We start from the raw sequence: 25,564 nt of genomic DNA on the forward strand, positions 1-25,564 counted from the left end.
TTTGAAAAACACAACAATTGTTTTTTTGTTGTTGTATAATCTTCTGTCCTGGATAATATGTCTGGGTTATTGACGACAACAAAGATCTTCTGGTCTTAATGAGTTGTTCCCTATCTGTCGTCAATACCCCAGGACAGAATAGTAAAAAGTTGGTTCTACTCCAAGGTTAATATAACCGAAATTCAGACAGAATACATACAGACTGCTTCCAACATGGCTGGTTACAACAGGAAGTGGTTCATACGGAATACAGGAAGTGATAAACTGTAGCTGCAATACCTAAAACCACTATTCGGGAATTGGAAATTCAGCACAGTATTACTGTGTTTTATTTGTATAATTACTATTTAAATGTTTTTTTAGTGATCAGCAATATTTGTTTTATGCTTTTGGGAGTTCAGGAACAGACCCATTTGTTTTTAATTATAATTATATATTGTAATAATATTCATATTACAAAATTTGCTCCTCATATAAGCAATTCAAGCTACCGGCCAGTATGACAATAATCCTAAACCCACAGCCAGGGCAACAAATGAGTGGCATTTCAAGGTACTGGAGTACCCTAGCCAGTCTTCAGATCTCAACTCCATAGATACTCTGTGGAGGGAGTTGAATGTCTGTGTTATCCAACGACAACATCACTGCTCTAGAGGAGATCTGCATGGAGGAATGGGCCAAAATACTAGCAGCAGTGTGTGTAAACTTGTAAAGAGTTACAGAAAATATTTGGCCTCTGTTATTGCAGACAAAGGGTACATAACAAAGTATTTAAAATATTTTTTGTTTTCCACCAAATACATTTTTTTCCATGGTCTGCAAATTAAAAAAAAAAAAAATCAAATAAGGACATTTTTTTTCCACATTGTGTCTGTCGTTGTTGAGGTTTACCCATATTTACAATTACAGGCCACTTTAATATGTTAAAGTGGGATAACTTACAGACAGACTGACTGACTGACTGAATGACTGACTGACTGACTGACTGACAAACGGACAGACGGAGAGACAGACAGACAGACAGACAGACAGACAGACGGACAGGCTGACTGACAGACTGACTGACTGACTGACTGACTGACTGACTGACTGACTGACCGACCGACCGACCGACCGACCGACCGACCGACTGACTGACTGATTGACTGACTGATTGACTGACAGACGAACAGAATGACTGACTGACTGACTGACTGACTGACTGTCTGACAGACAGACAGACAGACAGACAGACAGACAGACAGACAGACAGACTGACTGGCTAACTGATGGACAGACGGACAGAATGACTGACGGATTGACTGACTGACTGTCCGACCGACTGACTGACTGACTGACCGACTGACTGATTGACTGACAGACGAACAGAATGACTGACTGACTGACTGACTGACTGACTGACCGACCGACCGACCGACCGACCGACTGACTGACTGACTGACTGACTGTCTGACTGACAGACGGACAGAATGACTGATTGACTGACTGACTGACTGACTGACTGTCTGACCGACCGACCGACCGACCGACCGACCGACGGACCGACCGACCGACCGACCGACCGACTGACTGACAGACAGATGTACTGTAGGTTGTTGGTAAAAGATAGACTAATGGGAAATCAGGAAAAGATAATGGGTCCAGGTTTTACTCGTCTCACCTCGTCTTTGCCCTTAATGCACTTGTTTACTGCAACAGTATTTCAGCGAGAATCACTGTGGTAGATAATGACGACCTGTACCAGAGGCTCTAATTAACTGCACTGAAGCACACCAGAGAAAGCAAGGGAACCCTAAAGTCAAAGTAGGACTACAAGGGATGAGCAAAATACATAAGATTCAATGAAGCTGTTTTTCTCTCTCTCTCTTGAAAAAATACACGATTTATTGCAGGCTTCGTCTAATAGCATACCTTTTTGTACATGTAATAAAAAAGATTAATGTACCACAATGGGCCTATTAAATATGTCTGCGTGATTCCTCAAAACCTGAAAGTTTCATACGAATAGGCACAAAAAATATAGGAAATCTTTCAGGACTATAAGACCAGGATTGGGTAGGGTTACTTTAACTGGATTACTTTCAATTACTTTTTGATTACTCCAATACCAAATATGCTAATAAAAGACAAAAGAAACTAAATATGTATAAGATGCACCTGATTATAAGGCGTACACTCAAAATATTCCTTGGTAACCACTGTACTTTTAGGTGCACCGTACTATAAGGCACATTAAAATACTATACTACTAATAAAATTAAAATACATCATGATAAAATATCATAGACTATAAATATTGGGAAAAAATATAGCTTGATTTCATTGTCTATTCCCAATTTAATCATTTCAAGTCCTTAAGGCACAAGTGTCAAACAGGCGGCCCGTGGGACGGATCAGGCCCGCTAAGGGATTGAATCCGGCCCGCGAGACAACACTCAGAGAAGCGCAAGAGAAAAACAAGCTGCAGGTTGAAATATGTCAACTTAATGTTGCCAAAAGCCAGGTGCCTCGAACAAAGACACTCTCTCTCTTTTCTCTCTCTCTCTCTCTCTCTCTCGCTCTCCCTCTCTCTTTTCCACTCCTTTTCTCCCACTCTGTCTCTGTCACTCTCTGTGTCTCTCTTTTTCTCTTCTTTTGTTGCTCTTTGTCTCTTTCTCTCTCTGTGTCTTTTAAACTCTTTTCCTCTAAATTATTTTTTTCCTTTTCTCTCTTTTCTCTTTCTCTCTTCATACCCGTCGCAAAATTAAGTGAGAAAGAGAAAAAAAATCAAAAGAATGACAAAAGAAAAAGACAGACAGAAAGAGAGAAAAAGAATGAGCATGAAAAAGAGAGAAAAGGAAAGGAGTGTGACGGTGAGAGAAAGTGAGAAAAAGAAGGAAAGAGCAAAAGAGAAAGTGAAAAGAAAGAGAAATATAAATAAAAAATGGGAAAGAAAGAGAGAGAATAAGAAAAAAGTGGGAACGAAAGAGAGAGAGGAGATAAAATAAAGAAAAAAGGAGATAAAGTACCCTTCTCTCTTCATACCCTTCTTTTCTCTTTTCTCTCCTTCTGTCTTTCTATTTCTCTTTGGAATTCTTTCTTCCTCTCTTTCTTTTTGCCTTCTCTCACGACTTTTTATCTTTTTTTTCTCACGCTCTCTCCCTTTCTCTCTTTTTCTTTCTTTGTCCCGCCCTCTCTCCTTTTCCCTCCCTCTTTCTCTTATTTCTTTATCTCTCTTTTTCTTTCTCTTTAATCTACTAGTCCGGCCCCCGACAGAATGTTTGTTTTATCGTGTGGCCCCCGAGTTAAAATGAGTTTGACACCCCTGCCTTAAGGCGTACACGATTATAAGGTACACTTCGAATTTCTGGAAAATTGGGGGTTTTCGGGTGCACCTCATAGTCCAGAAAATACAGTGGGTAGCCAGCTCGACATGTGGTTTTTCGTTTTCCACCCCGCTGGTTTCAGCTGTCAGTTGTCGCCTCGGCTACTTGACATCTTCCGCATCTTTACTCGCATTCAGGAAAAACGATGCCGGCTTCGACTGCAATGCGCGCAGGAACTCGGCGTTACCGAGGGCTTTTTACACGAGCGTGAACATATTCCTCCACCAGTCGGTGATGGATTCCGCTTCATTACTGGCTGCTGCCGAATCAATAGGCAGGCAGCAATTTCCTACTGCAACCGATCTCTCGCCTTATACAATGGCGATGGTATCTTTTTGATCCATTGCTGTTTTCTGGCTTTGTCTTGCAATTCAAACGTAATTTGTCCAAATCCACAATCCTTTAGCATGCATTGTGAAAATATTTTTTACCCCCAAAATACTCAATTAGAACGTAATATATACATTATTTTGTGTTAAGGGAAATTATATTTTGATTATAGTTTGAATGTGCCTGTGAATGATGTTATCCTTAAAAGTCCCTAACAAAGCTAAAGATTATATCCAAATGCTGTTTGTATTCTTGCAACAATTGTACCCTCTTGGGCCTGTTAGCTATTAATCAAGATGGCCTTTGATTTGGTGCTGGGAAGAGCTTACAATTGTATCTTCTTGGGGCCCGCGAACTATCAATTAAGACGGCCTTCACTTTAGTGCCGGGAATCCTGCTCAAGAGCTTGCCTCCCTTCCTACATTCGTTTCTTTTCATGGAGACGCATTGTCATCTTTTATGTTACAAAGTTTCACTATCCTTATCGCTCTTTTTTTATGCCCACACGCCATCGAGCGACCAGCATTATTCTCATCTCATCTCATTAGCCGTACCGCTTATCCTCATTAGGGTCGCGGGGGGCCTGGAGCCCATACCATCTCCGGGCAGTGGGCAGGGTACACCCTGAACTGCCAGCCAATCGCAGGGCACACAGGGACAGACAACTCATTCGCTCATTCACACCTATGGACAATTTAGACCGGCCAATTCACCTGAAATGCATGTTTTTGGAATGTGGGAGGAAACCGGGGTGCCCGGAGGAAACCCACGCAAGCACGGGGAGAACATACAAACTCCGCACAGGAAGTCTGGAGCTGGATTTGAACCCACGACAGGTTCCCATGACATGAACTGTGCCGCACAAGCGCTAACCACTGCGCCGCCGTGCTGCCACCAGCATTATTCACTTTATTTAAATATGTTTTTGCGGTCTAAACCAATCAGATTATTTTCTTGAATTCATAAGACCTCGCTTAATCCAATCAGATGTGTTGTCCTATGCCGGTGCTTTCCAATAAATGACAATGCAATGGGCAGAGCGTGTTTTTCTTTCCTGAGCCGATTCTGGAAGCACGCGCCTCCGATGGAAAACCTAAATCTCCGACTCAGAGTGTGTTCTTTTCTTAATCCTAGTTCAATCTTGTGTTTTAACCTTAACGCATACCTCTAAATTTATAGAATAGAATAGAATAGAATATACCTTTATTGTCATTTTTACAAAATGGGTTAACATATTGTGACAACGAAATTGGGCGTGACCCTCCAGTTTCACACATTCACAGTGAGGTAAAAAATCCAAGAAGATAAAGGAACAGAGAAGATAAGGTTATAAAACAAGGAGGAATAAAAAAATATATATAAATTTCAATGCTGCATAAAAGTTTGTGGTCGCCCAGACAATTTTTTTGTTTTCCATTAAAAATCACAATGAATTGTCCAATGTCTGTGTTCTTCTGCCCATATTATTCTCTTCCTTAGGTTAGTCAGTATCACACCTAAAAATATAAAGCTCCATATACTTCACTAGCTCAAAGGAAGGTCCTTTATATAACTTCTCCAACTAGCTAAACTGTTTGCAGCTGAGCTAATATATATATATATATATATATATATATATATATATATATATATATTTTTTTTTTTTTTTTTTTTTTTTTCAGTCATCCATTAGCCTTCTGACACAATTAGCAAACACAATGTACTTTTAGAGCGTAATGATTGTCAGTCATTTTAATATAGCACTTGTGAGACCATTACAACCTCGTTCTGTGCTCACAAGCCCAGAATATTCGGTTTCATATGTTTTTATTTGTTATTATTTGTTTTTGGTTAGTTGGTTGGTTGGTTGGTTGGTTGGTTGAATCCCTTAAGTCAAAGGTGTCAAACAGGCGGCCCGCGGGCCAGATCAGGCCCGCTAAGGGATTGAATCCGGCCCTCGAGACAACACTCAGAGAAGCGCAAGAGAAAAACAAGCTGCAGGTTGAAATGTGTCCTCTTGATGTTGCCAAAGAAAGGTGCCTCGAGCAAAGACACTGTACTAGTATTTCTTTCTCTCTCTCTCTCTCTCTCTCTCTTTTCCACCCCTTTTCTCTCTGTCTCTTTCTCTCTCTGTGTCTCTCTTTTTGTCTTCCTTTGTTGCTCTTTGTCTTTCTCTCTCTGTGTGTCTTTTTAACTTCTTTTGCTCTCACTTCCTTTTTTCCTTTTCTCTCTTTTCTCTTTCTCTCTTCCTACCCTTCGTGCTTTCTTTTCTCTTTTCTCTCCTTCCGTCTTTCTATTTCTCTTTGGATTTATTTCTTCTGCTCCCTTTCTTTCCCCCTCTCTCACAACTTCTCTTTTTATCTCTCTTGTTTCTCACGCTCTCTCCCTCTCTCTGATAGTCCCGCCCTCTCTCATTTTCCCTCTCTCTTTCTCTTGTTTCTTTATCTTTTTTTCTTTCTCTTAAATCTACTAGTCCGGCCCCCGACAGAATGTTTGTTCTTCCGTGTGGCCCCCGAGTTGAATTGAGTTTGACACCCCTGCCTTAAGTACTAGGATCCTAGGGGCACCATTTTCTGTGGTGTGTCTAGGGCGCCCATCCCTCTCCAGGGCAATATATGTTTCCACCCGATCTCAAACCGGGGACCTTTAGGCGAATGTGCTAACCACAGTCCAGGAAATCGGTACTTTCCACTAGTCCAATGATGCACAGTTTTTATAGGAGAGGTGTTTATTTAACCGTATGCTGGCAGAATTTTAAACAAACACAAGTCTTTCCTTGTCTTTCTAGATTGTGCGAGCTATGATACAAATAATGCTGACTCTGCAATATGGAGCTCATAGTTTCATAGGCCTCAGCACTGTTTCGTGTTTTTTTTTCTCTGTTCTGTTTTCTTTGCTTGGTTGAGCTCCATCTTGCTCATCACATTACCGAAGCCACACCGATATCGCCGTCTCCATTATCCTTTCCCATCTGCAGCGTTTGTCTTTTCACGTTTAAAGCGTCACGTTCTCCTGTCACACTCGGTGAGCGGCCCCACTCATTAACCGTAATGATGGCGAGTTGGGCACCCAGCCGAGTGGAACGGCAGACGTGATTGGCCGATCACGTCTTGAAGAATGAGTCACGCGGCTCGGTGGAAGAGGGAGGCTCTAAGCCGGTGGGACTCATTGATTTTACTCTTGTTGTCTGTACCTGGGGTCATAGAATCCCAATTAGAAAGCCCTAAACCAATTAGAAGCCTGTTTACATTCTGTGTACAGATATCCCTTGCTGTATCACGTTTTAGCTTTTGCGGTTTTGCTACTTTCCAGATTGTCATCGTGCATTGTGTTCTGAATTTTTATTATCCTCTTCTTCTCTGCCTGTGTCTGCCTGTGCGTCATTGACATAGGAGTCTTTGTTGACGTATAAGTAAAAAAGCTTGATGAACCTAGGTGCAATTATTTTTCAATTTTCAGTATCTTTTGTTGGGAATTAAATATCAAAATGTACCGTTTACCAAATTGTTCGAATTAGTTATCTGACTCCATTAACCAAACACAACCTACATTCACCGAACAATTTATGCACGCTCATTTCTTTAGGGAAAAGATGAACGAGAAAGCCGACATTTTCACACAGGGGCAGATTGAATTTGTGTACTCCATCGAAAACGGCAGAATTAGTGTCGCTGGAGAACTGGGAAGCTGTCTTCTGAAATCCTTTAGCTCTCTCCTATTCACCATCTTCACCCCGCATAATGGGGTGCCTACTCCTCCCATGAGCGTGCCAAGGAAGCCCCCCTCTGGGCGTCACGAAGTCTGGAATACTCAAAACAACACAGAGCCTTTCTACCTCATCAGGGCCTTTCTGGATGTGCTGATTATCTTATCAGCCTTACGTCCCGTTCCCGCCGTACCTGTAAACAACATTTTCCACCAGGGCGCCCTGACATTGAACTACAGCCCCATCAGGGAATTTATTTTGCATTAAATGTAATTTGTAGTCAATCGTATAAAATCCTTTATAGTCAAATGAATAAAATCCTTCACTCTAAACCAACGACCCCGCAAAAATTACCAAAAGGCAGAGGAAAACTGGACTTCTTGGCATGCTAATGGAAAGTAAAAGCATTTTTATTGCGCATTTTGTTTTCTCCATAACATCCAAACAATGGTGACAAAATATTATTTGATATAGTGCAGTGGTGGGCAACCTGGTATGATTCCAACGTGTATCACCTTGAGTTGAAGAAGGGAAACCTCCAAAAACATGGCTGACCTGTGGCCCTTGACCTGGTTTCCCACCTCTGCTATACTTAAGATTATTTTTAAAAGTATAATTTGACAATAGAGTGTTATAGTTATTTATAAATAATAAAAAAAGTTTATAAAGTAAAATAATTGTATTTGTCAAACAAATGCTTGAGCTTGTACATACTGTAGGGTTTGTTATTTGGTATACTATTGCGTAGCAGTCTTTGGTCAATAAATAGATAAATCATTCTGCTTCATGGGTTTTGACTATCGTGGGTCTTTTTCAGAACGTGACGCCCCCCCAAAAAACATTTCATTGCATTTTGTCATCTGATTTGTACAAGGCCTGCAATTTCAAGTCTGATTGTGTTGGGAAGTTTAGCATTAACGTAGCAACAAACTGCAGCTGTAAGGTGACAGTGTGTGTTGTTTGGCACCTCCTTGTGGTAATGGAAACTTTTGGGCTTGGCGGTTAAACACAAACGCAGACATAATAATAATAATAATAATAATTTCCTTGTATTGTCATTCTGTGTAACAATGTACACAGAACGAAATGTCGATTGCACCTGAGCCGTTGTAGCGAGCCGATGCAGCCGCAGCCAACAGAGGGCGCCGCCGACCACTTTTTAAGTCTTAGGAATGACTCGGCCGGGGCGCGAACCACCGACCTCCCAGTCTCAAAGCGGGCAAGCAGTATTGACGTTTTTTTGTGCTTTGGTAGTTTTTTGGGGTGATTACTGGGTCGTTTTTTGGTCTTTTTTGGGTCGTTTTTTGGGGTAATTTTTGTAGCCTTTTTTGGTCTTTCTCAGTGTATTTTTTAATGTGTAAGGCATTTTTTTGTGTTTTAGTATTTTTTTTGTTTTATTGGTTGTTTTTTAGGGGTCTTCTTTTAGTTGTTTTTTTTGATAGTTTTCAGTAATTTTTGGGTCATTTCGGACCCTTTTTTTCTCAATTTTTGGTTGTTTTTTTGGTTAATTTTTGAAGTTTCTGATCAGGTTATTTTTTGGTCATATTTTGTCCATTTTATGTCATTTTTGGTCACTTTTCAGCCTTTTCTTCAGCCTTTGTTTTTGGGTCGGTTTTTGACCATTTTGGGGTGTTTTTTGGTCATTTTAAGTGCTTCTGTCTTTTTTTGGGTGTTTACTGGGTTGGGTTGTTTTTTTTTCTAGTAGTGTTTCAGTTCTTTTTTTTATTTTATTATTATTCAGCCAGTATCAACCATCAACATGATATCTACCGGAAATCATCTTGTCACGCGAAGCTATCGACGTGACTCGTCGCCTTCGATCGGCGCCGGGTTTTTAGACCCAACTGCTGTGTTGGGAGTCGTTAGGTGACCAAACCCCCCAATTTCAACCCTTAATGCCGAGCGCCAAGCAGGGAGGCAATGGGTACCAATGTTGTAAGTCTTAGGTATGACTCGGCCGAGGTTTGAACCAGCGACCTCCCAGTCTCGGAGCGGGCGCCCTACCATCTAGGCTACTGAGCTGGTTCATTGGTCAATTTTGCGGGTGTTCTTTTTTTGTTTTGTTTTTGGGTCATTTTTTGGTTTATTAGTCATTTTTGGGCCATTCATTTTGTCATTTGTTTATGTTTTTTCAGAGTATTTATGGTCTTTTTTTTTACTGTTCCCCAGTGCTTGTATATTTCAATTTCTAAAAAAGCATTTTTATTCAAATAATATTCAGGGTTCCAGTTATGAAATTGTGAAATATGATAGGTATATAAGAAAATAAATAATCTCTGATCTAGACTAAAGTTTTCTTTTTCGTTTGGTAGATATTTTTGCTCCTTTTAGGAGTAATATTTTTCTTATTGAACTGTATATCTAGTGTATTGTTTTTTATTTATATGGCCTCATTTTGAAATGCCCAAGGAGTGTATATAAATAGTCAAATTGAAAAATGAGAGAAAAATATTTTTAGATTTTTTTGTTTTTAAATACATTCATTATACACTAAAGATTTCTGATTATCAGTGTCAAATTTGATTGTTTTACTTTGAATCTTCTCTTGGAATTTTAGATCTACCTACGTTTCCTCGACTACGAGATGGCCAACTCCAACGAGTGCAAGCGCAACTTTGTGGCGGTGTATGATGGAGGCAGGTAGGAGGTTTCGAAAATTCTTTCAAATGGCCGTTTGATTGCTTCTCTTATCACTTTGTAATCATCAGATAAAAGCTCAGTGTGTGTGTACTGTAATGAAGAGAATGTAATATTACTTGATGTCAAGATAAGATAAGAGGTGTCTTATCTGTAACCGGAAGTTTTTCTTTATTCAAAGACCTCCAAAACACTGAAATGCACCCTTTAGTTACAGTGGAGCTGCATGTAAAGCTGTTATTTTTAAGTGTCACAACATTAGTATTTTTGGATTATCTATTAGTGATGTGCAGTGAGGTTTGTGTCTGGTGGGCCATAGTCAAATTTACAAATACATTTAACCAACATCTATGGTATAGCAAGAAAGCAATAAATAACCGTAGCATAGAAAAAAAATATATATTGAACTGTTTTACCATAACTTACAGATTAAGTCTATGCGATGCTCTTTATGAATAAAAACATCAATATTTAGATAATCTTCCCTTATGAAAAGAGGTCTGTGCAGCAACAAATAAAGCATGGTAAAGTTATTACAAAATCGATTATTAGAGATGTATGCTAAATCAGAATCCTTGGTCTCACTATTACACTCTGCCATGAGGCAGAAGAATTGCGTGCCTCACTCAGGATTTGCAAACGCTCAACACAGTTATACTTTAATACTGCTTCTTTTGAATAAAAGATAGATAGGTAATTGTCCAGGATGAAAAAAAAAAATGTGCTACCAGAAAAAAATACTGGATGGCTTGACTTGCTGTTAGCTTGCTAGCATCATCACTGATTCTATTGTTTTGGGCTAAATCTGTGGTCTCATTATCGCCCTCTGTCTATGAGGCAAGAGAATTGCGTGCCTCATTCTGCATCTGGACAATAAAATGTTACATGATATTAGTATTGATAGTATCAAGAATGTGAAAATCGAGCAATTTTTTAAAATAAAATCCAAACATTTTCAAGTTAAATGACAAGGAAAATATAACCATTGAATATTTTTTATTTTATATTCCCATGATGACATTTGAGACAAAGCCTTACCTGCCTCCCCTGACTTCATTCACTTTCTACTGTAGATTTTATGAATGACAGCCATCAATACTTCAATGATTATTTTTTAGGTATGTCTTCATATTTAGATTGAAAGCAATTCCCTCAGATACGATTTTCTCAAATCTTCAATTAACCGGACTTTTATATCAATAACTGCTTCTCGAGATAATGTGTTGAAATCAGATAAAATGATTAAAATGTCGGTTGGAGAAAGATATTGACTGATCTTCCATACTCAGATGAGACAAAAAGATAACAGTTCAGAATGGTGCTCACGATGCAAGGCTCCACCATCGCTGATTATTATCAATTGGATTTACAGAGAGAGTACGAACAACTTGTATTTTTCTTCTTCAAGTTCGGTGGAGGATCTGAAGAGCAAGTTCTGTTCCACGGTGGCCAATGACCTCATGTTGGTATCGACACTGGGCGTCATCCGGATGTGGGCCGATGAAGCCAGCCGCAGAAGCCGTTTCCGCATCCTTTTCACCACCTACCAAGAACGTAAGACATAATCCTGACGTATAAATACGGACGCTGCTATAAAATAATATGCTCTATAACGATAAATAAAGTTAACTTACTCCTGGAAGATGGGCTTCAAGAGTTAGGCGACTTCCTCCTCCATGGTAAAAAGTGGCTGTAAAAAAGCGATCCAACCAATTTCTCAACCGCATCTATCTTTCTTATTCCACTTTTATATGAAAGGAAACGGCTCGCCTCTTCTTTTCACTTTACACCAACCATATTGAATGGATGCACGTGATATTAAACAATAAAAATGTCAAAGTTCTTAGCACGCTGGAGATACAGAATAAAATGTTTACATACAAACTAGGACGAGGAAGCAGGATTTCTTCTTCGAGGTGGATGCTGGGTGACCTCTCACAGCGCCACACGCCGGTAGCGGTGGAAAGAAGCGCTACAGTAATGTCTTCTACATGGAAAAAGGTGCACACAACACAAAATCGAACAGCAATGTCCGGATATTTTTTGACATCCCGAAATAAATGTTTGTATCTACCGTTATTCGTAACTCGAATGGTCGTAAGTAGGGGAGCGTCTGTATCACCAGCATTGATAACTTGCCAATATCGCCATGCTTATAAAAAGTGATAAAAGACAGACGTGACAATAAGACATTTATGGGTGAACCAACTGCGATTGGCTGGCAACCAGTTCAGGGTGTCCCCTGCCCACTGCCCGATGATTGCTGGGATGGGCTCCTGCACCCCCGCGACCCTACTGAGGATAAGCGGTGCAGCTGATGAGATGAGATGAGATGGGTGATCCAAAATTCTTAAACATGCAAAATGTGAGGAAATGCATACATTTCTTGACTAGATTCCAAGTATTTTTCGAGAAAATGAATTTTGAAGAGAGCATGTCTTGCCTTGGTCTTCCTGAGCTGGAACACTAACACCCTAGCAAGCCTGAAAGGGGCTAACTGGCAAACCAAACACACTTAGAGCCACCAACAGGAGGCTAACTCATAGTGCTATTTCATTTTAACCCTTCGAACAATCAAAAATCCCAAAATGGGACCCGATATGCACGATGGCTGAAGTATAATATTGTATTTAAACTCAAATCCAGTAAAAGGTTGGCAAGAGTTGAGTTTAATTTGTGCTTTTTTCAGGAAAACAATAACATTTGCTGTTTGCTATTTGTTTGATAGCTTATAAAATCAATGTCACTTTTTACAGACCCTTTGCACCGAGCACAGCCAGATTCACTGTTGTCACGGTAACGCCTCCGCCTAAAGGTCTTCCGAGGAGCAGCATCAACCCAAAAATCGAATCTATTAAGCGTTCCGGTTCTTTTACACATGTGAATCCAATGAAACATTGCATTCATCTGCGTCGATAGATATATTCAATGGCTGCTCTCCAATCTGAGTGTGAATATCTTCATTCAGACTATACATAGCACGAACATATTCACATAATGATTTGAATTATAAGCAAAAATACCTGAACTATCATATAAATATACTTTATTTTGAATACTAGTCGGTCAAGACATGTGCATTTATTTTACAAGACATGACTCTTACCTAAGCTAAGCTAAGGGTACCCCAATAATAATAGTTGCAAAACAAATAAAGGAATTATGGTGCTTTTTTTGGTCACTTTGAGTATCCTTAGTTTGTAATCTTCCTTGTGCTTTGTATCATCTCACACTAAAATAACCAGGGTTGATTTAACGCCATAAGGACCACATGTTCACTGAAGTAGTGGTAAAAGTTTTCTCATTAATTATGTTGTAAATTAATACTTGTGCTAAGACAGAGTACCTTAAGACAGACCTTTGTCACAAACTCAGTGAACATATGGTTCATACATGCAGTGTTAAATTAACACTGGTTATTTTACTGTGCAGTTTTCAGTTGCACAACACAATTAAGCCCGACTAGTTCTCAAATACTATTCAGTATGTCAGGAACCAGAACAGGATCAGGACCCACAGGACGGACAGACAGGATTGATAATGAAACAGGATATTGATATATAAACATGACAAACAAGACGGGAACGAAAACTAGAAACTGATATTAAACAGGACAAAAATAAACAGGAACAATACCGGACTGGAAATACCAACATGAAAACAGGACCGAGTCAGAACCCACGTCTTGCGGGGCAGAGGTTCTTTGACGGAGCTTAAAAAGACGCAAAGCCAATCTGTTAATGGGCCAATTGGGCGCCATGGCAACCGTGGCACAGTAATACTTTAAAATGAGAAAAAAATGTCCGGAAATGTTATACTAATGTTATCTTTTGCATGTTTATTTTGCTGTGTGGTATCTGCATACCAGCCAACCATTTAACATTACAAAGCAGTAGATGTCACTCTATGTTTACGCACGAAACACAATCCTCATTGAAAATACTGACAAAAATTGCTTGTTTGAATCCGGAAGTGGAAATATTTTACAGAAATCTAATGCAGGGTTTTCACATTTTTTGGAAAAGTCTTAAACGGCATTGAATTCATTATTCTAAAAATAAAGGCCTTAATTGGTATTAAATGTCTTAAATGCGGGCGGCATTAGCTCAGGAGTTAGAGCGCTCGTCTTGGGATCAAGAGATCGCAGATTCGAATCCTTGCTCCTCCGTGTTCCATGTCAAAGTGTCCTTGGGTAAGACACTGAACCCCTAATGCCCCCAATAAGCAGGTTGGCGCCTTGCATGGCTGCACGGCCGCTATCGGTGTGTGAGTGTGTGTGAATGGGTAAATGTGAAGCACATTGTAAAGCGCTTTGGGAAGTCTTCATTGACTTGAAAAGCGCTATATAAATGCAGATCATTTCATTTCATTTCATTAAATCCAATTTTCAAAAGTCTTAAAAATGTGAACTCATTACCAAGATTTGTATTTGTTTGGACTGGAAGGATTTTGTAACATTTATTGATTGTCGTTTTTAATAATTCAGTGATTTACTTTGGTGGCAAAGCAGGGTGGCTACAATAACAGAGCTATCTAAACGGTGATGTGGTTTCAGTCGGACGCATGTCTTAGGTCTACCCACAATGCACATAAAAACTTGGGACAGAGATGTTTACTTTGGACAATGGAAAAATGTACTTTTCAATGTTTTTTGCCATGGCTAAAAGCTGTTTCATGTCGTGTGTACGAGGCATGATGTATTATGTGCAAGAATTTTTTTTGTTTGTTTTTTTTGTTTCAGTCGTGTGTTTTTTTGTTAACTTTGTCTTTTGATTTTAAAAATAATTTAAAAAAAGTTTTAAATTCAACTTGCCTTAATCTGTAGGACTCCTGTACTGCAATCGTCGGAGCGGCTTATTTATGCACATAGACTAGGTCTCGCTTCAAAATAGAACATCCGTAGACTGAAATACTAGTCTTGTTTTCAATAATTTTTTGTTTAAATTTGAAAAAAGTGGTAGATCAGTTGGCATTTTTAAGGGTGGAAAAACGGTAGTCAGCGTTAAGTTTGTAGGAGGTGAGGGACCCATGTGCTGTCCAAGATACACTTATAAAAAGTGGGGATGAATAGGAACAGGTGTGTCAATATTGAATATGCCCAGTTCCAAACCAGCGCCCCCTGGTGGAACAAGGTGCACCAGACCCTAAAATAACCTCCCGCTCAAGGGCCGAATACCAGAAAGCTGAAAAGAAAGAAAGATGTTTCACGGTTTCTGCACCAACAGGACGGCTGAAGGCCCTTGCCCATCGACACCAAGACAGAAAACCGGGTGTGGCTTAGGGACTTTCTCCTTACCACAAGGCCATGAAACCAGGCACAGCCGAGGGGCTTTCTCAACTCTGCCGGACAGGAAACCAGGATGTGAAAGCCTCCCCCTGGGTCATTCTGTTAAGATTTGAGGGGACAATGGACCCATGTGCTGTCCAAAATACCCTTAAAGAGGTTGGGAATCATGAGGGAAAGGTGGGTGGTGATTGGACAAACCAGTGCCCAGTTCAAGACCCAGTCAAAGCCTCCTGGTGGAAGGAGTCGCACCAGACCCTAACAGTCTAACATACAGGTGCCAAACAGGCGGCCCGCGGGCCAGATCAGGCCCGCTAGGGGATTGAATCCGGTCCGCGAGACAACACTCAGAGAAGCGCAAGAGAAAAACAAGCTGCAGGTTGAAATATGTCAACTTGATGTTGCCAAAGCCAGGTGCCACTCAAAAAGACACTGTACTTGTATTTATCTCTCTCTCTCTCTCTCTCTCTCTTTCTTTTCCACTCCTTTTCTCCCACTCTGTCTCTGTCTCTTTCACTCTCTGTGTCTCTCTTTTTCTCTTTCTTTGTTGCTATTTGTCTCTTTCTCTCTCTCTCCTTTTCTCTCTTTTCTCTTTTTCTCCCTTCGCGCTTTCTTTTCTCTTTTCTCTCCGTCTTTTTATTTCTCTTTGGATGTCTTTCTTCCTCTCCCTTTCTTTTCCCCCTCTCTCACGACTTTTTATCTTTTGTTTCTCACGCTCTCTCCCTCTCTCTCTTTTCCTTTCTTTGTCCTGCCCTCTCTCCTTTTCCCTCCCTCTTTCTCTTACTTCTTTATCTGTCTTTTTCTTTCTCTTTGATCTACTAGTCCGGCCCCCGAGAGAATGTTTGTTCTATCTTGTGGCCCCCGAGTTAAAATGAGTTTGACACACCTGGTCTAACATGTGAAGCGATAGTGTTGGTAGCTTTGTATCTGTTGCTAGCACAAGCTATCGGCACCATACGGATAACTTTCTTACTAGCGATCTGTTCCTCCATTTTTCTTGCACAGTAAAAATAAGAATGAAGCTTCGAGACTATAACACTAAGAAAAAGTTCAATTTTCCCAAAAGGGACCCTCAGGTTTTATAGAGCTACCGACTCTGTTGAGGTTATTCAGTGGGATGCGCAGTATTCCCACGTGCAAACATGAAACCATTATCATCTCAGCATGCTCCCCAGGTGCTGCTGAATCTGACGCTGCCTGGTGATGTGTTCAAGTCTGTCTAAAGTAACATAATCACTAGCAGGTATCATGTCATCATTTATTTCATGCTTGAGAGCATTCTGCGAGGGACACTGGGTTCCCTCTGCTGGTTATTAACGGTAAACTATTTTTGCTATAGACACAGACTACATGTAGGTACTCTATATTTATAGTTTAAAAGCAACAGACAGTAACTATGTAAATGTATGCATTTTTTATTTGGTGTGTTAGTAAAAAATATAAGTACTTTTAAGCACACTATGTGTTTTTTTTAAATCTTAGGACACACCCTCCATCCAAAAGGTTTAAAAATGTATTACTGGTACCAGTTCGATGGCTTAAATTATTGTGTAGCCTAAATTGACCATTTTTTTCAGAGCATCTGTTGTCACTCTGGCTTAGGAAGTACCGTATTTTCCGCACTATAGGGCGCACCGGGTTATAGGGCGCACCCCCAAAAAATAGTTTTTGGTCCTATATCTTCCATAGATAAGGTGCACCGGATTATAAGGCGCTACAATGGGAACGTTGACAAAACAGTCAGATGATTCAGTCCAACTTATTACCCTCTTAACATTCCCAAAGCTCGCAGAGAAGCAAATACGTGTCGTAGACACGTGCGGATGCGGTGTCCGTACGATGTCACTCAAATGCGTCATTTCAATTATCATTCGGAAGGTTAAAGTCTTGGGATTCAGGAAATGCCAACCATTCCTTAGTTTCTATTTTCTTTTTCGCTCGCAACTTTACTGTGCATATGACAATAAACACTTGGAATTGAGTTTAATTCACTCAACTCATCACAGCAACATCAAGATCGTTCTAAAACAAGATACCGGGAAAATATAAAGCCGCATAGCTCACCTAAGTTCTCACGTTCAATAATGATACGCAACCATGGTCTTCTTACAACCGTGAGTGTAGTAAATCCAGGAGAGTAAAATATTTACAAATACAGACTAATGAAACATGTTTCTTTATGGCGTAGTTTAGCAAGCTTGCTATTCAGTCATCTTTTTCGGCCAATTGCAGGGTTTGTTTTGGCCCTCTAGCCTGTCCGAGGCTCCGAATAACTTCAGCCAATAGCGATCGATTTAACTGATGATTGATACATCTTTTTCGGCCAATTGCAGGGTTTGTTTTGGCCCTCTAGCCTATCCGAGGCTCCGAATAACTTTAGCCAATAGCGATCGATTCAAATGATGATTGACACATTGGTTAGCCAATGAAACGCCGGTATATAAATACCAGCATACACCGCGGACTACTCCACGTTCGGGGGAAAATCGAGTCGGCGGCTGTTGCGTAAGTTGCGAGACCTTGCAATTTAATATTGAGCCATATATAAGGCGCACTGTATTATAAGGCGCATGGTCAGCTTTTGAAAAAAATTAAGACTTTTAGGTGCGCCTTATAGTGCGGAAAATACGGTAATACACATAACTTATTTTGCTTATTCATTTTGCTGTCTTTTAAAAATTTACTGTCAGGCAGGACTGAAGGAAAACTGAGATCACTTGCACTTGTTTCTTGGTTTTTATTGGAAGGAAGGAATGACAAGGCGTGATTCTTCGATCCGTTGTTTGACGCATTGACGAAGCTTGACAGGCGGGCGAAGGCTTGGCGGGAATGGTTGCGGACAGGCGGAATCGTCGTGTTGTTGGTCGGGGCTGGAGAAGAAGGGCGTCGTCGTGTTCGGAAATGTGATCAGGAATCAGACGGGCAGGGCAGGTCGTAGGCAAATTCGGAAACGGGTCGGCAACGGAGATCAAGTAGAAAAACAGGAGGCAGGCAAAGAGTCGGAGGTACGGGCTTTCTGAGCAGATGGCAACAGGTAGCATAGTACAATCAGACAGCTTGTTTCCGAAAGCTGAGGATTTAAATGGACAGGGTGCGCCAATCAGCTGTCCTGGCTGTTGGCGCCAAATCCTGAGCCAGATCCGGGTGATTGTGACAATTTACCATATTTTTAACCTGGTTTATTTATTTTTCTTTTGTTTGTCTAGAAAAGCTCCAAAAGTTTAACTTAAAATGACAAAAAATATCAACAACTACGATCCCCTAAATTATGTGCAGTATTTTTAGTTATAAACCTAAAGTTGCAGCAAAATGAATTATCTTTTAAACCTGTTTTATTCTGTTTTGTTAAGGTCTGGCATACCTCCCACCACCAGAGGGCCCCAACTGGCGTTTTGAACTGTGCCCAATCATGCTGAAATCTTTAAAACGACATGTATGTTCATCAAACTCAGTTGGGCTATTTTGAGCTATCCTGTCATTCTCTTTGAGTTAGTTTCCCTTCCGTGCTGGGTTTGATTGTTTTCTGGTATCTTTGTTACTTTGCTACTTGCATTTTCTGGGTAAATGTTTGGGTTTTTTGTTTGGCCATTTTGTCAGTTTTGTGCCTGCTTGCTTATCTGGTACTTTGGTCCTGATTTTGTTAATAAATTCCTCCCCCTGTTTTGAGTACCCTGGTTTCCAGTACTGGATCCCCTATAATTGGTTCATCTACCATCAAACTGTAACAGTGTTTATGCAAAAATAATCCTTAAAATGAGAAAGTAATTCTCTGCAAGTGGAACAATAAAATGTTGTCATACACACACTTTTTCTGTATCACTTCAAATTATTTGTTATTTTTCAAACAAAATAATGATAAAAATCAGCAAAATTATGTCCTTATGACCTTAATAGATGTATCCGATTATTTTTGGAGTGCAATCTCAAACAGCTTTGTCAAACAAGATAAGATATTAAATATACCGAAGTTCCTAGTGATCAAATAAGTGCTACCGTCTTTAATGGACAATAATACGCACTTTCAAAAAGTGTCTTTTGTGATATTTTACACAAGGCGCACGGGACTATAAGGTGCATGTCATTAAAAGTACTGTGATGGCTAAGGTTGCATAAGAAAAAAAACATCAGAAGATAATGGAAACTTATTTGACAGAACATGGAGTATCATTAAGAAATATTGTTTCACCTTCAAAATAAATTCATTAATAGTTGTAGTTGTATTGGATACCTGCAAAGAATATTACATAGGATATTGGTTTGTTATTTTGATTATCATGCTTCACTGTTCCTTGCTATTTTGAGTATTATGCACATTTCAGTGTCACTATCAGGCAAAAAATGTTATTCTTTATTTTCCACTCCCATTGGGGTAGATCGTTTTTTGTAACCTATGAGATTTAATAAAAATTAAGGGTTCGGGGTAGGGCTTTTAGAACATATTTGGAATTTGGCATTGCGTTTTTTTCTGCTGTTCTCCTTGCAAGCTCAAAATCCATTCAAAATCCATCCATCCATCCATTATCTGCACCGCTCATCCTCAGTAGGATCGCGGCGGTGCTGGAGCCCATCCCAGCTATCCTCGGGCAGTGGGCAGGGGACACCCTGAACAGGTTGCCAGCCAGTCGCAGGGCACACAGAGAGACAACTCATTCACTCATTCACATAGGGACAATTTGGACCGACCAATTGACCTGACATGCATATTTTTTGGATGTGGGGGGAAACACGCACAAGTACGGGGAGAACATGCAAACTCCACACAGGAAAGTTTGATCTCATGACCTCAGAACTGTGCCGCACACGCGGTAACCACTGTGCCGCCGTGCTATCTCCATTCAAAATGTCTTACCTTATTTTGAGTGTCTACTAAACTATAAACTTATCAGTAGCATTTCATCGTAACTATGCATTTCCAGTTTTATTTACCATATTTTTTGGCCTACCATGCACACTGGATTATAAAGCGCATCTGCAAGTTTCTGGCAAATATTAGTTTTTTAAGTGCATCTTATAGTACAGGAAATTAAATTTTAAATATATATTTATATATACAGTAAGTATCCCCGGGCGGCACGGCGGATGTGTGGTTAGCGCAGGCCCACGGTGCGGAGGTTCAGCTTTCAGGTCCAGCCACCGCAGCCTCTCCATGTAGAGTTTGCATGTTCTCCCCGTGCATGCGTGGGTTTCCTCTGGGCACTCCGGTTTCCTCCCCCATTCTCAGAAACATGCATGTCAGGTTAATTGGATGCTCCAAATTGTGCTTAGGTGTGAATGATCGAGTGAGTTTTCTATCTCTGTGCCCTGCGACTGGCTGGCCACCAGTTCAGGGTGTCCCCTGCCCACTACCGGAAGATGACTGGGATTGGGTGTAGCACCCCCGCAACCCTACTGAGGATAAGTGGTGCAGATAATGGATGGATAGTTATCTCCTGTCATCTACTAGTATGAATGAATATTACAGGTACTCGGCTGAACACTGGAAGATAGAACAACGGCATGCTTTTTTAAAAAATCGGCCAACTTCCTGCGACACACCAGACAAGGTCTCTCAGCATGTCGGTTTATAACACACTGCCGTAGAGAAAGGCACTTATGCTAATTAGAAGTATCATAAATGTTGCTTCCAAAGGGAATAAAAACGCACGCAAGAAAAATCGATTTACCGTTGAAGTCACAATGGGACAAAATAAGAACGAGGTCACCTTCACTTCGGATGACGTTGCTTCATGATGATCTGGCCTTTCCCGGATTTTACAGCCGTGTAGACTTGATGGGTTGTTCCGCCCTTGCGTTAAACACATTCAGAAGCGTGCCATGATGGCCCCATGATTGCGTCAAGGCCGTGCTAAGAGGTTGGGCGAAGATGATAGATCTGCTGAGGATATAAAGGAAAGTGACGTTCGGTGGGGTTTGTGTCTTGTGAGGCACATGAACCTGTATCTTAATTCTCATTCCATTGGCCGAGCACGAAAGCAACATATAAGCTGCAATTTAGATTTTTTGTTGTCTGACCTTAATTTAGAAATGAAAAAAGTCAGCATTAATTAAATTAAAAGCATTAATAGACAGGTAACCCTTCATGATAAAAAAAAATTCCATGCAACAAGAAAAAAATGGCTACATGGCTTGACTTACAATTAGCCTGCTCATACTGTCTCTAATTCTATTTGGGGCTGAGGTGAGTACCAAATTCTTGTTCTCACTATCGCCCTCTGCCATGAGGCAAGAGAATTGTGTGCCTCATTATACATCTGCTGAAGCTTGGCACAGCCATACTTCTGATAAACGTTGCAATAGATACTTAGTACTTCATGAAAATGAAATGAAATGATGAAATGATCTGCATTTATATAGCGCTTTTCAAGTCAATGACTTCCCAAAGCGCTTTACAATGTGCTCCACAATTCCCAATGGCGGCCTTGTATTGCAGCCATGTAAGACGTTAACCTGCTTATTGGGGTTATTAGGGGTTGAGTGTCTTTCTCAAGGACACTTCGACATGTAACACGGACGAGACGGGATTCGAACTGGGATCCCTTGATCCCAAGACGAGCGCTCTACCTCCTGAGCTACCTCCTGCCGCTACTGCTGAAAAAAAGTCCATGCAACAACAACAAAAAATTAGTGGATGGCTGGACTTGCTCTTAGCTGGCTAATACTATAATCATATTGTTTGGGGCTGCGGTGTCGGCTAAATCCGAACGATCGTCTCACTATCGCCCTCCGCACTCATTACATACTAATTATATTAATAATATTCATATTATAATGTGAAAATTCAGCAAATTTGAAAAAGAAAATCCAAATATTGTTAAGTCAAATGAGAAAGAACATTAAACTGGATAGAAAGAACCATTTAAAGCATTTTTATTTTCTATTTCCATAATGAGGCTAGAACCACAGCCTGAAAACATCCTAGCCAAAGAGCAGGCAGGTTTGAGGGAGGGAGGGAGCACCACAGAACAGATTTTTAATCCGAGCATCCCATGTGAGAAGTTTCAACAACACCAGAGAAGCCTCTGTGTTTTTGTTGATTTCAAGAAGGTGTTTGACCGATAAACTAATTCAGACCATTGGACAACTAAGTCAATGCCAATAGTACGGTACTTATCAATGCTACCATTGGCGGGTGGTTTCGAACCACAGTCTGTGTGAGACAAAGCTGCATTCTCTCTCCAACTTTGTCTTCCTGATAAGAATCATGTCCAAGAGCTCTGGAGCATCACGAAGGTATACTGTAGTCTGTATTGGGGGACACCAATATTACTAATCTCAGTTTTGCTGATGGTATTGCCAGATGGGCAGGAGACAAACAGAAACTCAGAGATCTGGGCAATCGCATCAACCCAGTATTGGATGGAAATTTGCACAAGGTATCACCACAAACATCACCATCAACCACAGAGATCTAGAACCTGTCACCAAATAAAATATCTTGGAGCTGTCGTATCAGAAGAGGGGTCAGAACTAGAAATCATGGCCAGGATATCTTAAACCACAGCTGCACTTGCCAGACTTAAACCCATCTGAAGGGACAAGAACATAGCAGTATAATCAAAGATTGGACTCATGCAAGCGCTGGTTAATTCCATCTTTTCTACGCTTGCAAGACATGGATTCTCACAGGAAAACTGGAAAAGGAAATCCAGGCCTTGGAGATGCGATGCTATGGGAAACTTCTAGGCATCAGCGTATTGTGACAAACGAAACGGTGCGCAACACCATCAGAGGGTACATAGGAGCCTACGAAGAACTGTTGTAAAATGTAAACAGACGTAAACTTCAGTGGTATATTCACATCACAAGATCCAGGGCACAGTCCGAAGGAGCAGGAGGAGAGGAAGACCGAAAAAGAACTGGGCCGACAAAATTAAGGAATGGACTGGTGCCAACTTTGCAACCACCCAAAAACAGACCAGGAGCCATCAACAGTGGAGAAATCTGTCCAGAGTTGCATCCTCATTAGTTCCCCGACAGCCCACGTGGTTAAGGGATCCGTAAACTGTGATTTCTATGAAGACGTGTGAGGCACAGCCTCTGCTGCCTCCCCTGACTGCACGTCTGTGATGATGATGAGAAAGGAGCACCAATGTCAAATCTAGATCACAACAAAGAGGTCGTGGGCACATCAATTTAGTAACAATGGTGAAAATGAGGCGGAAGCTAAAAAAAACAACAGATGGATCAAGGGGAACAGACTTAGTCCCCAGAAAAAATCAAAATGACTTCTCCTGAAATCATTTGCACTTTCTTAAGCGGCTTACAGATTTGGCGCCATTAATAACGACGGGACTGAAGTGGAGAAGAATAAATTTGGGTTTGAATGAGGCGAGTGAATGTGATTGTTTCATTTTTAGTTTTTTAATCTCTTCACTTTAAGCTCAAAAAAATTATTTCCTGTGTTCTTACAGCTCCATGTGATCCGGATGCCTTCTTCTGTCACAGTAACATGTGCATAAACAACACACTGGTGTGCAACGGCCAGCAGAACTGTGTGTACCCGTGGGATGAAAATCAGTGTAAAGGTGAGATGTCTTAAAGTAGGGGTCTCAAACTTGTATTTTATATTTTAAATTGTGGCCCCTGGGTCACATTTTGAGGCCCTGCCTTAATATGACTGACCAGCTGGCAGGGATGGGAAGCTGGGTCGGTGCTATCGTGCACTCTCCGGACAAATTTCAACATATTACTTATAGTTTTCTTTTATTAATGTTTACGATGTTTTGTGTACTGTTACCCAATGCTAAATCTATTGCACCCTGGTCATCCTGGAAAGGGGTTACCACTTGTGAGGCCCCTCATCAAGGTTTCTCTTTTTCCTCGTTCTGAGGTTTTGAATGTTTTCCTTGCCCGAATGTTGGTTTGAGATCAGGGTATGGTGTCATTGTAACCTGTGCAGTCCTTTGAGACGTTTTGTGATTAAGGGCTATGGAAATAAATGTAACTTGAATTGACATGAAAGTTTAAAGGAACAGTGTGTATTGATAACTGACTCCTGATGGGAACCAAAAACATTCACAAAACAAAAAATATTGTTTTAAAACAATGGTTCCCAAACTTTTGCGGGCTGGCGCCCCCTTGGATCCCCTGTGTATCACTAGCGTCACCCAAGCTTCAGTGCAAGCTTCGTTTCCTTCTCGTTTGTTGACTTTGGGACTATGTTTACTGAGTCCGCCATGACACTCAATGAGCTCACGGTGGGTGTGGCATAGTGTGGTGCTTGCAAACTTTGAATCGCGTTTATTGGCTTGTGCTATTATTAAAACTTGCCTCTGTGCTTTGCAGTTTCACAACCGCACTACGTTCAAACTTCTGTCTTTGACTTCAAACTGCCGCCCCCCTCCTGCTTTCTTCCTAACCGCCCCCCTTAGACCTTTCCACCTCCCACAGGGGGGCGGTAGCGCCCACTTTGGGTTTTAAAATATGCAAAATGGACAGCATTTTTATAGCTCTATAACCAGTCCTTGGAGACCTCCCAAAACGCTTTACAATGTACTTCACTCTTACCCGTTTACACACACACACTGACAGCTGAGTCACTAACCTGCTAATGGGGGGCATTAGGAGTTCAGTTTGACATTTAAATCAGATGAGCCGGGAATCAAAACTGTGACCTCCTGGTTTCAAGACGAACGCTCCACCTCCTGGGAAAAAGTTTGAATTATGATTCAAACGTGCAAGTTTTAGAATACATGGGTCGAAGAATTCGGCGTTAATTAACCTCATTTGCGGTCCATTCTCAAGGTTTCTTCATTTTTGAGGTTTTTGAGTTTTTCCTTGCCCTCATGTAGGTTTTAGATCAGGAAATGGTGTAATGATAGTCTGTGGGTTGCAATAATGTGTGGTCTGTGCAGCCCTTTGAGACTCTTTGTGATTAAGGGCTATACAAATAAACATGACTTGACTTGACAATTTATGTAACATGGGCTAATTGTCTGCCACTAGGAGGCACTAAAAAATATACACTGTCCCTTTAAGTGGAGCCCTAACGGATTATGGATTCAGTTATCACCGATTGATTGATTGATTGATTGATTGATTGATTGATTGATTGATTGATTGATTGATTGATTGACTCTAACTCTTGTTCTCAATTTATTTTTCATGTTATTTTGAATAAAAAAATAAATGAATACGACCTTAGTGAGGATAAGCGACGTAGGAAAAATATATATGTCTGCAGACACACACATTACATTAACAGACCATTTTCCATCATTGACTGACTTTTTTAAGAGTTGACTGGAAACGTTATTTGATTTG

General features: G+C 40.6%; 1 protein-coding gene across 2 annotated transcripts in view; it reads left to right on the plus strand.

Annotated features, from left to right (window-relative positions):
- The window catches only part of neto1l (neuropilin (NRP) and tolloid (TLL)-like 1, like), a 146,182-nt gene that overhangs the window by 102,937 nt on the left and 17,681 nt on the right, over positions 1-25,564 (plus strand). For both annotated transcript variants that reach the window (XM_088322450.1, XM_088322451.1), the window contains exons 7-9: positions 9,938-10,020; positions 11,426-11,571; positions 23,713-23,826. In XM_088322450.1, coding sequence (XP_088178576.1) covers positions 9,938-10,020; positions 11,426-11,571; positions 23,713-23,826 — 343 coding nt within the window. The remainder of the gene's footprint in view (positions 1-9,937; positions 10,021-11,425; positions 11,572-23,712; positions 23,827-25,564) is intronic.

The sequence above is a fragment of the Urocampus carinirostris genome, chromosome 18 (assembly GCF_059441175.1).
Source record: "Urocampus carinirostris isolate Australia breed hairy pipefish chromosome 18, RoL_Ucar_1.0, whole genome shotgun sequence".
In the NCBI taxonomy this organism is placed as follows: domain Eukaryota; kingdom Metazoa; phylum Chordata; class Actinopteri; order Syngnathiformes; family Syngnathidae; genus Urocampus; species Urocampus carinirostris.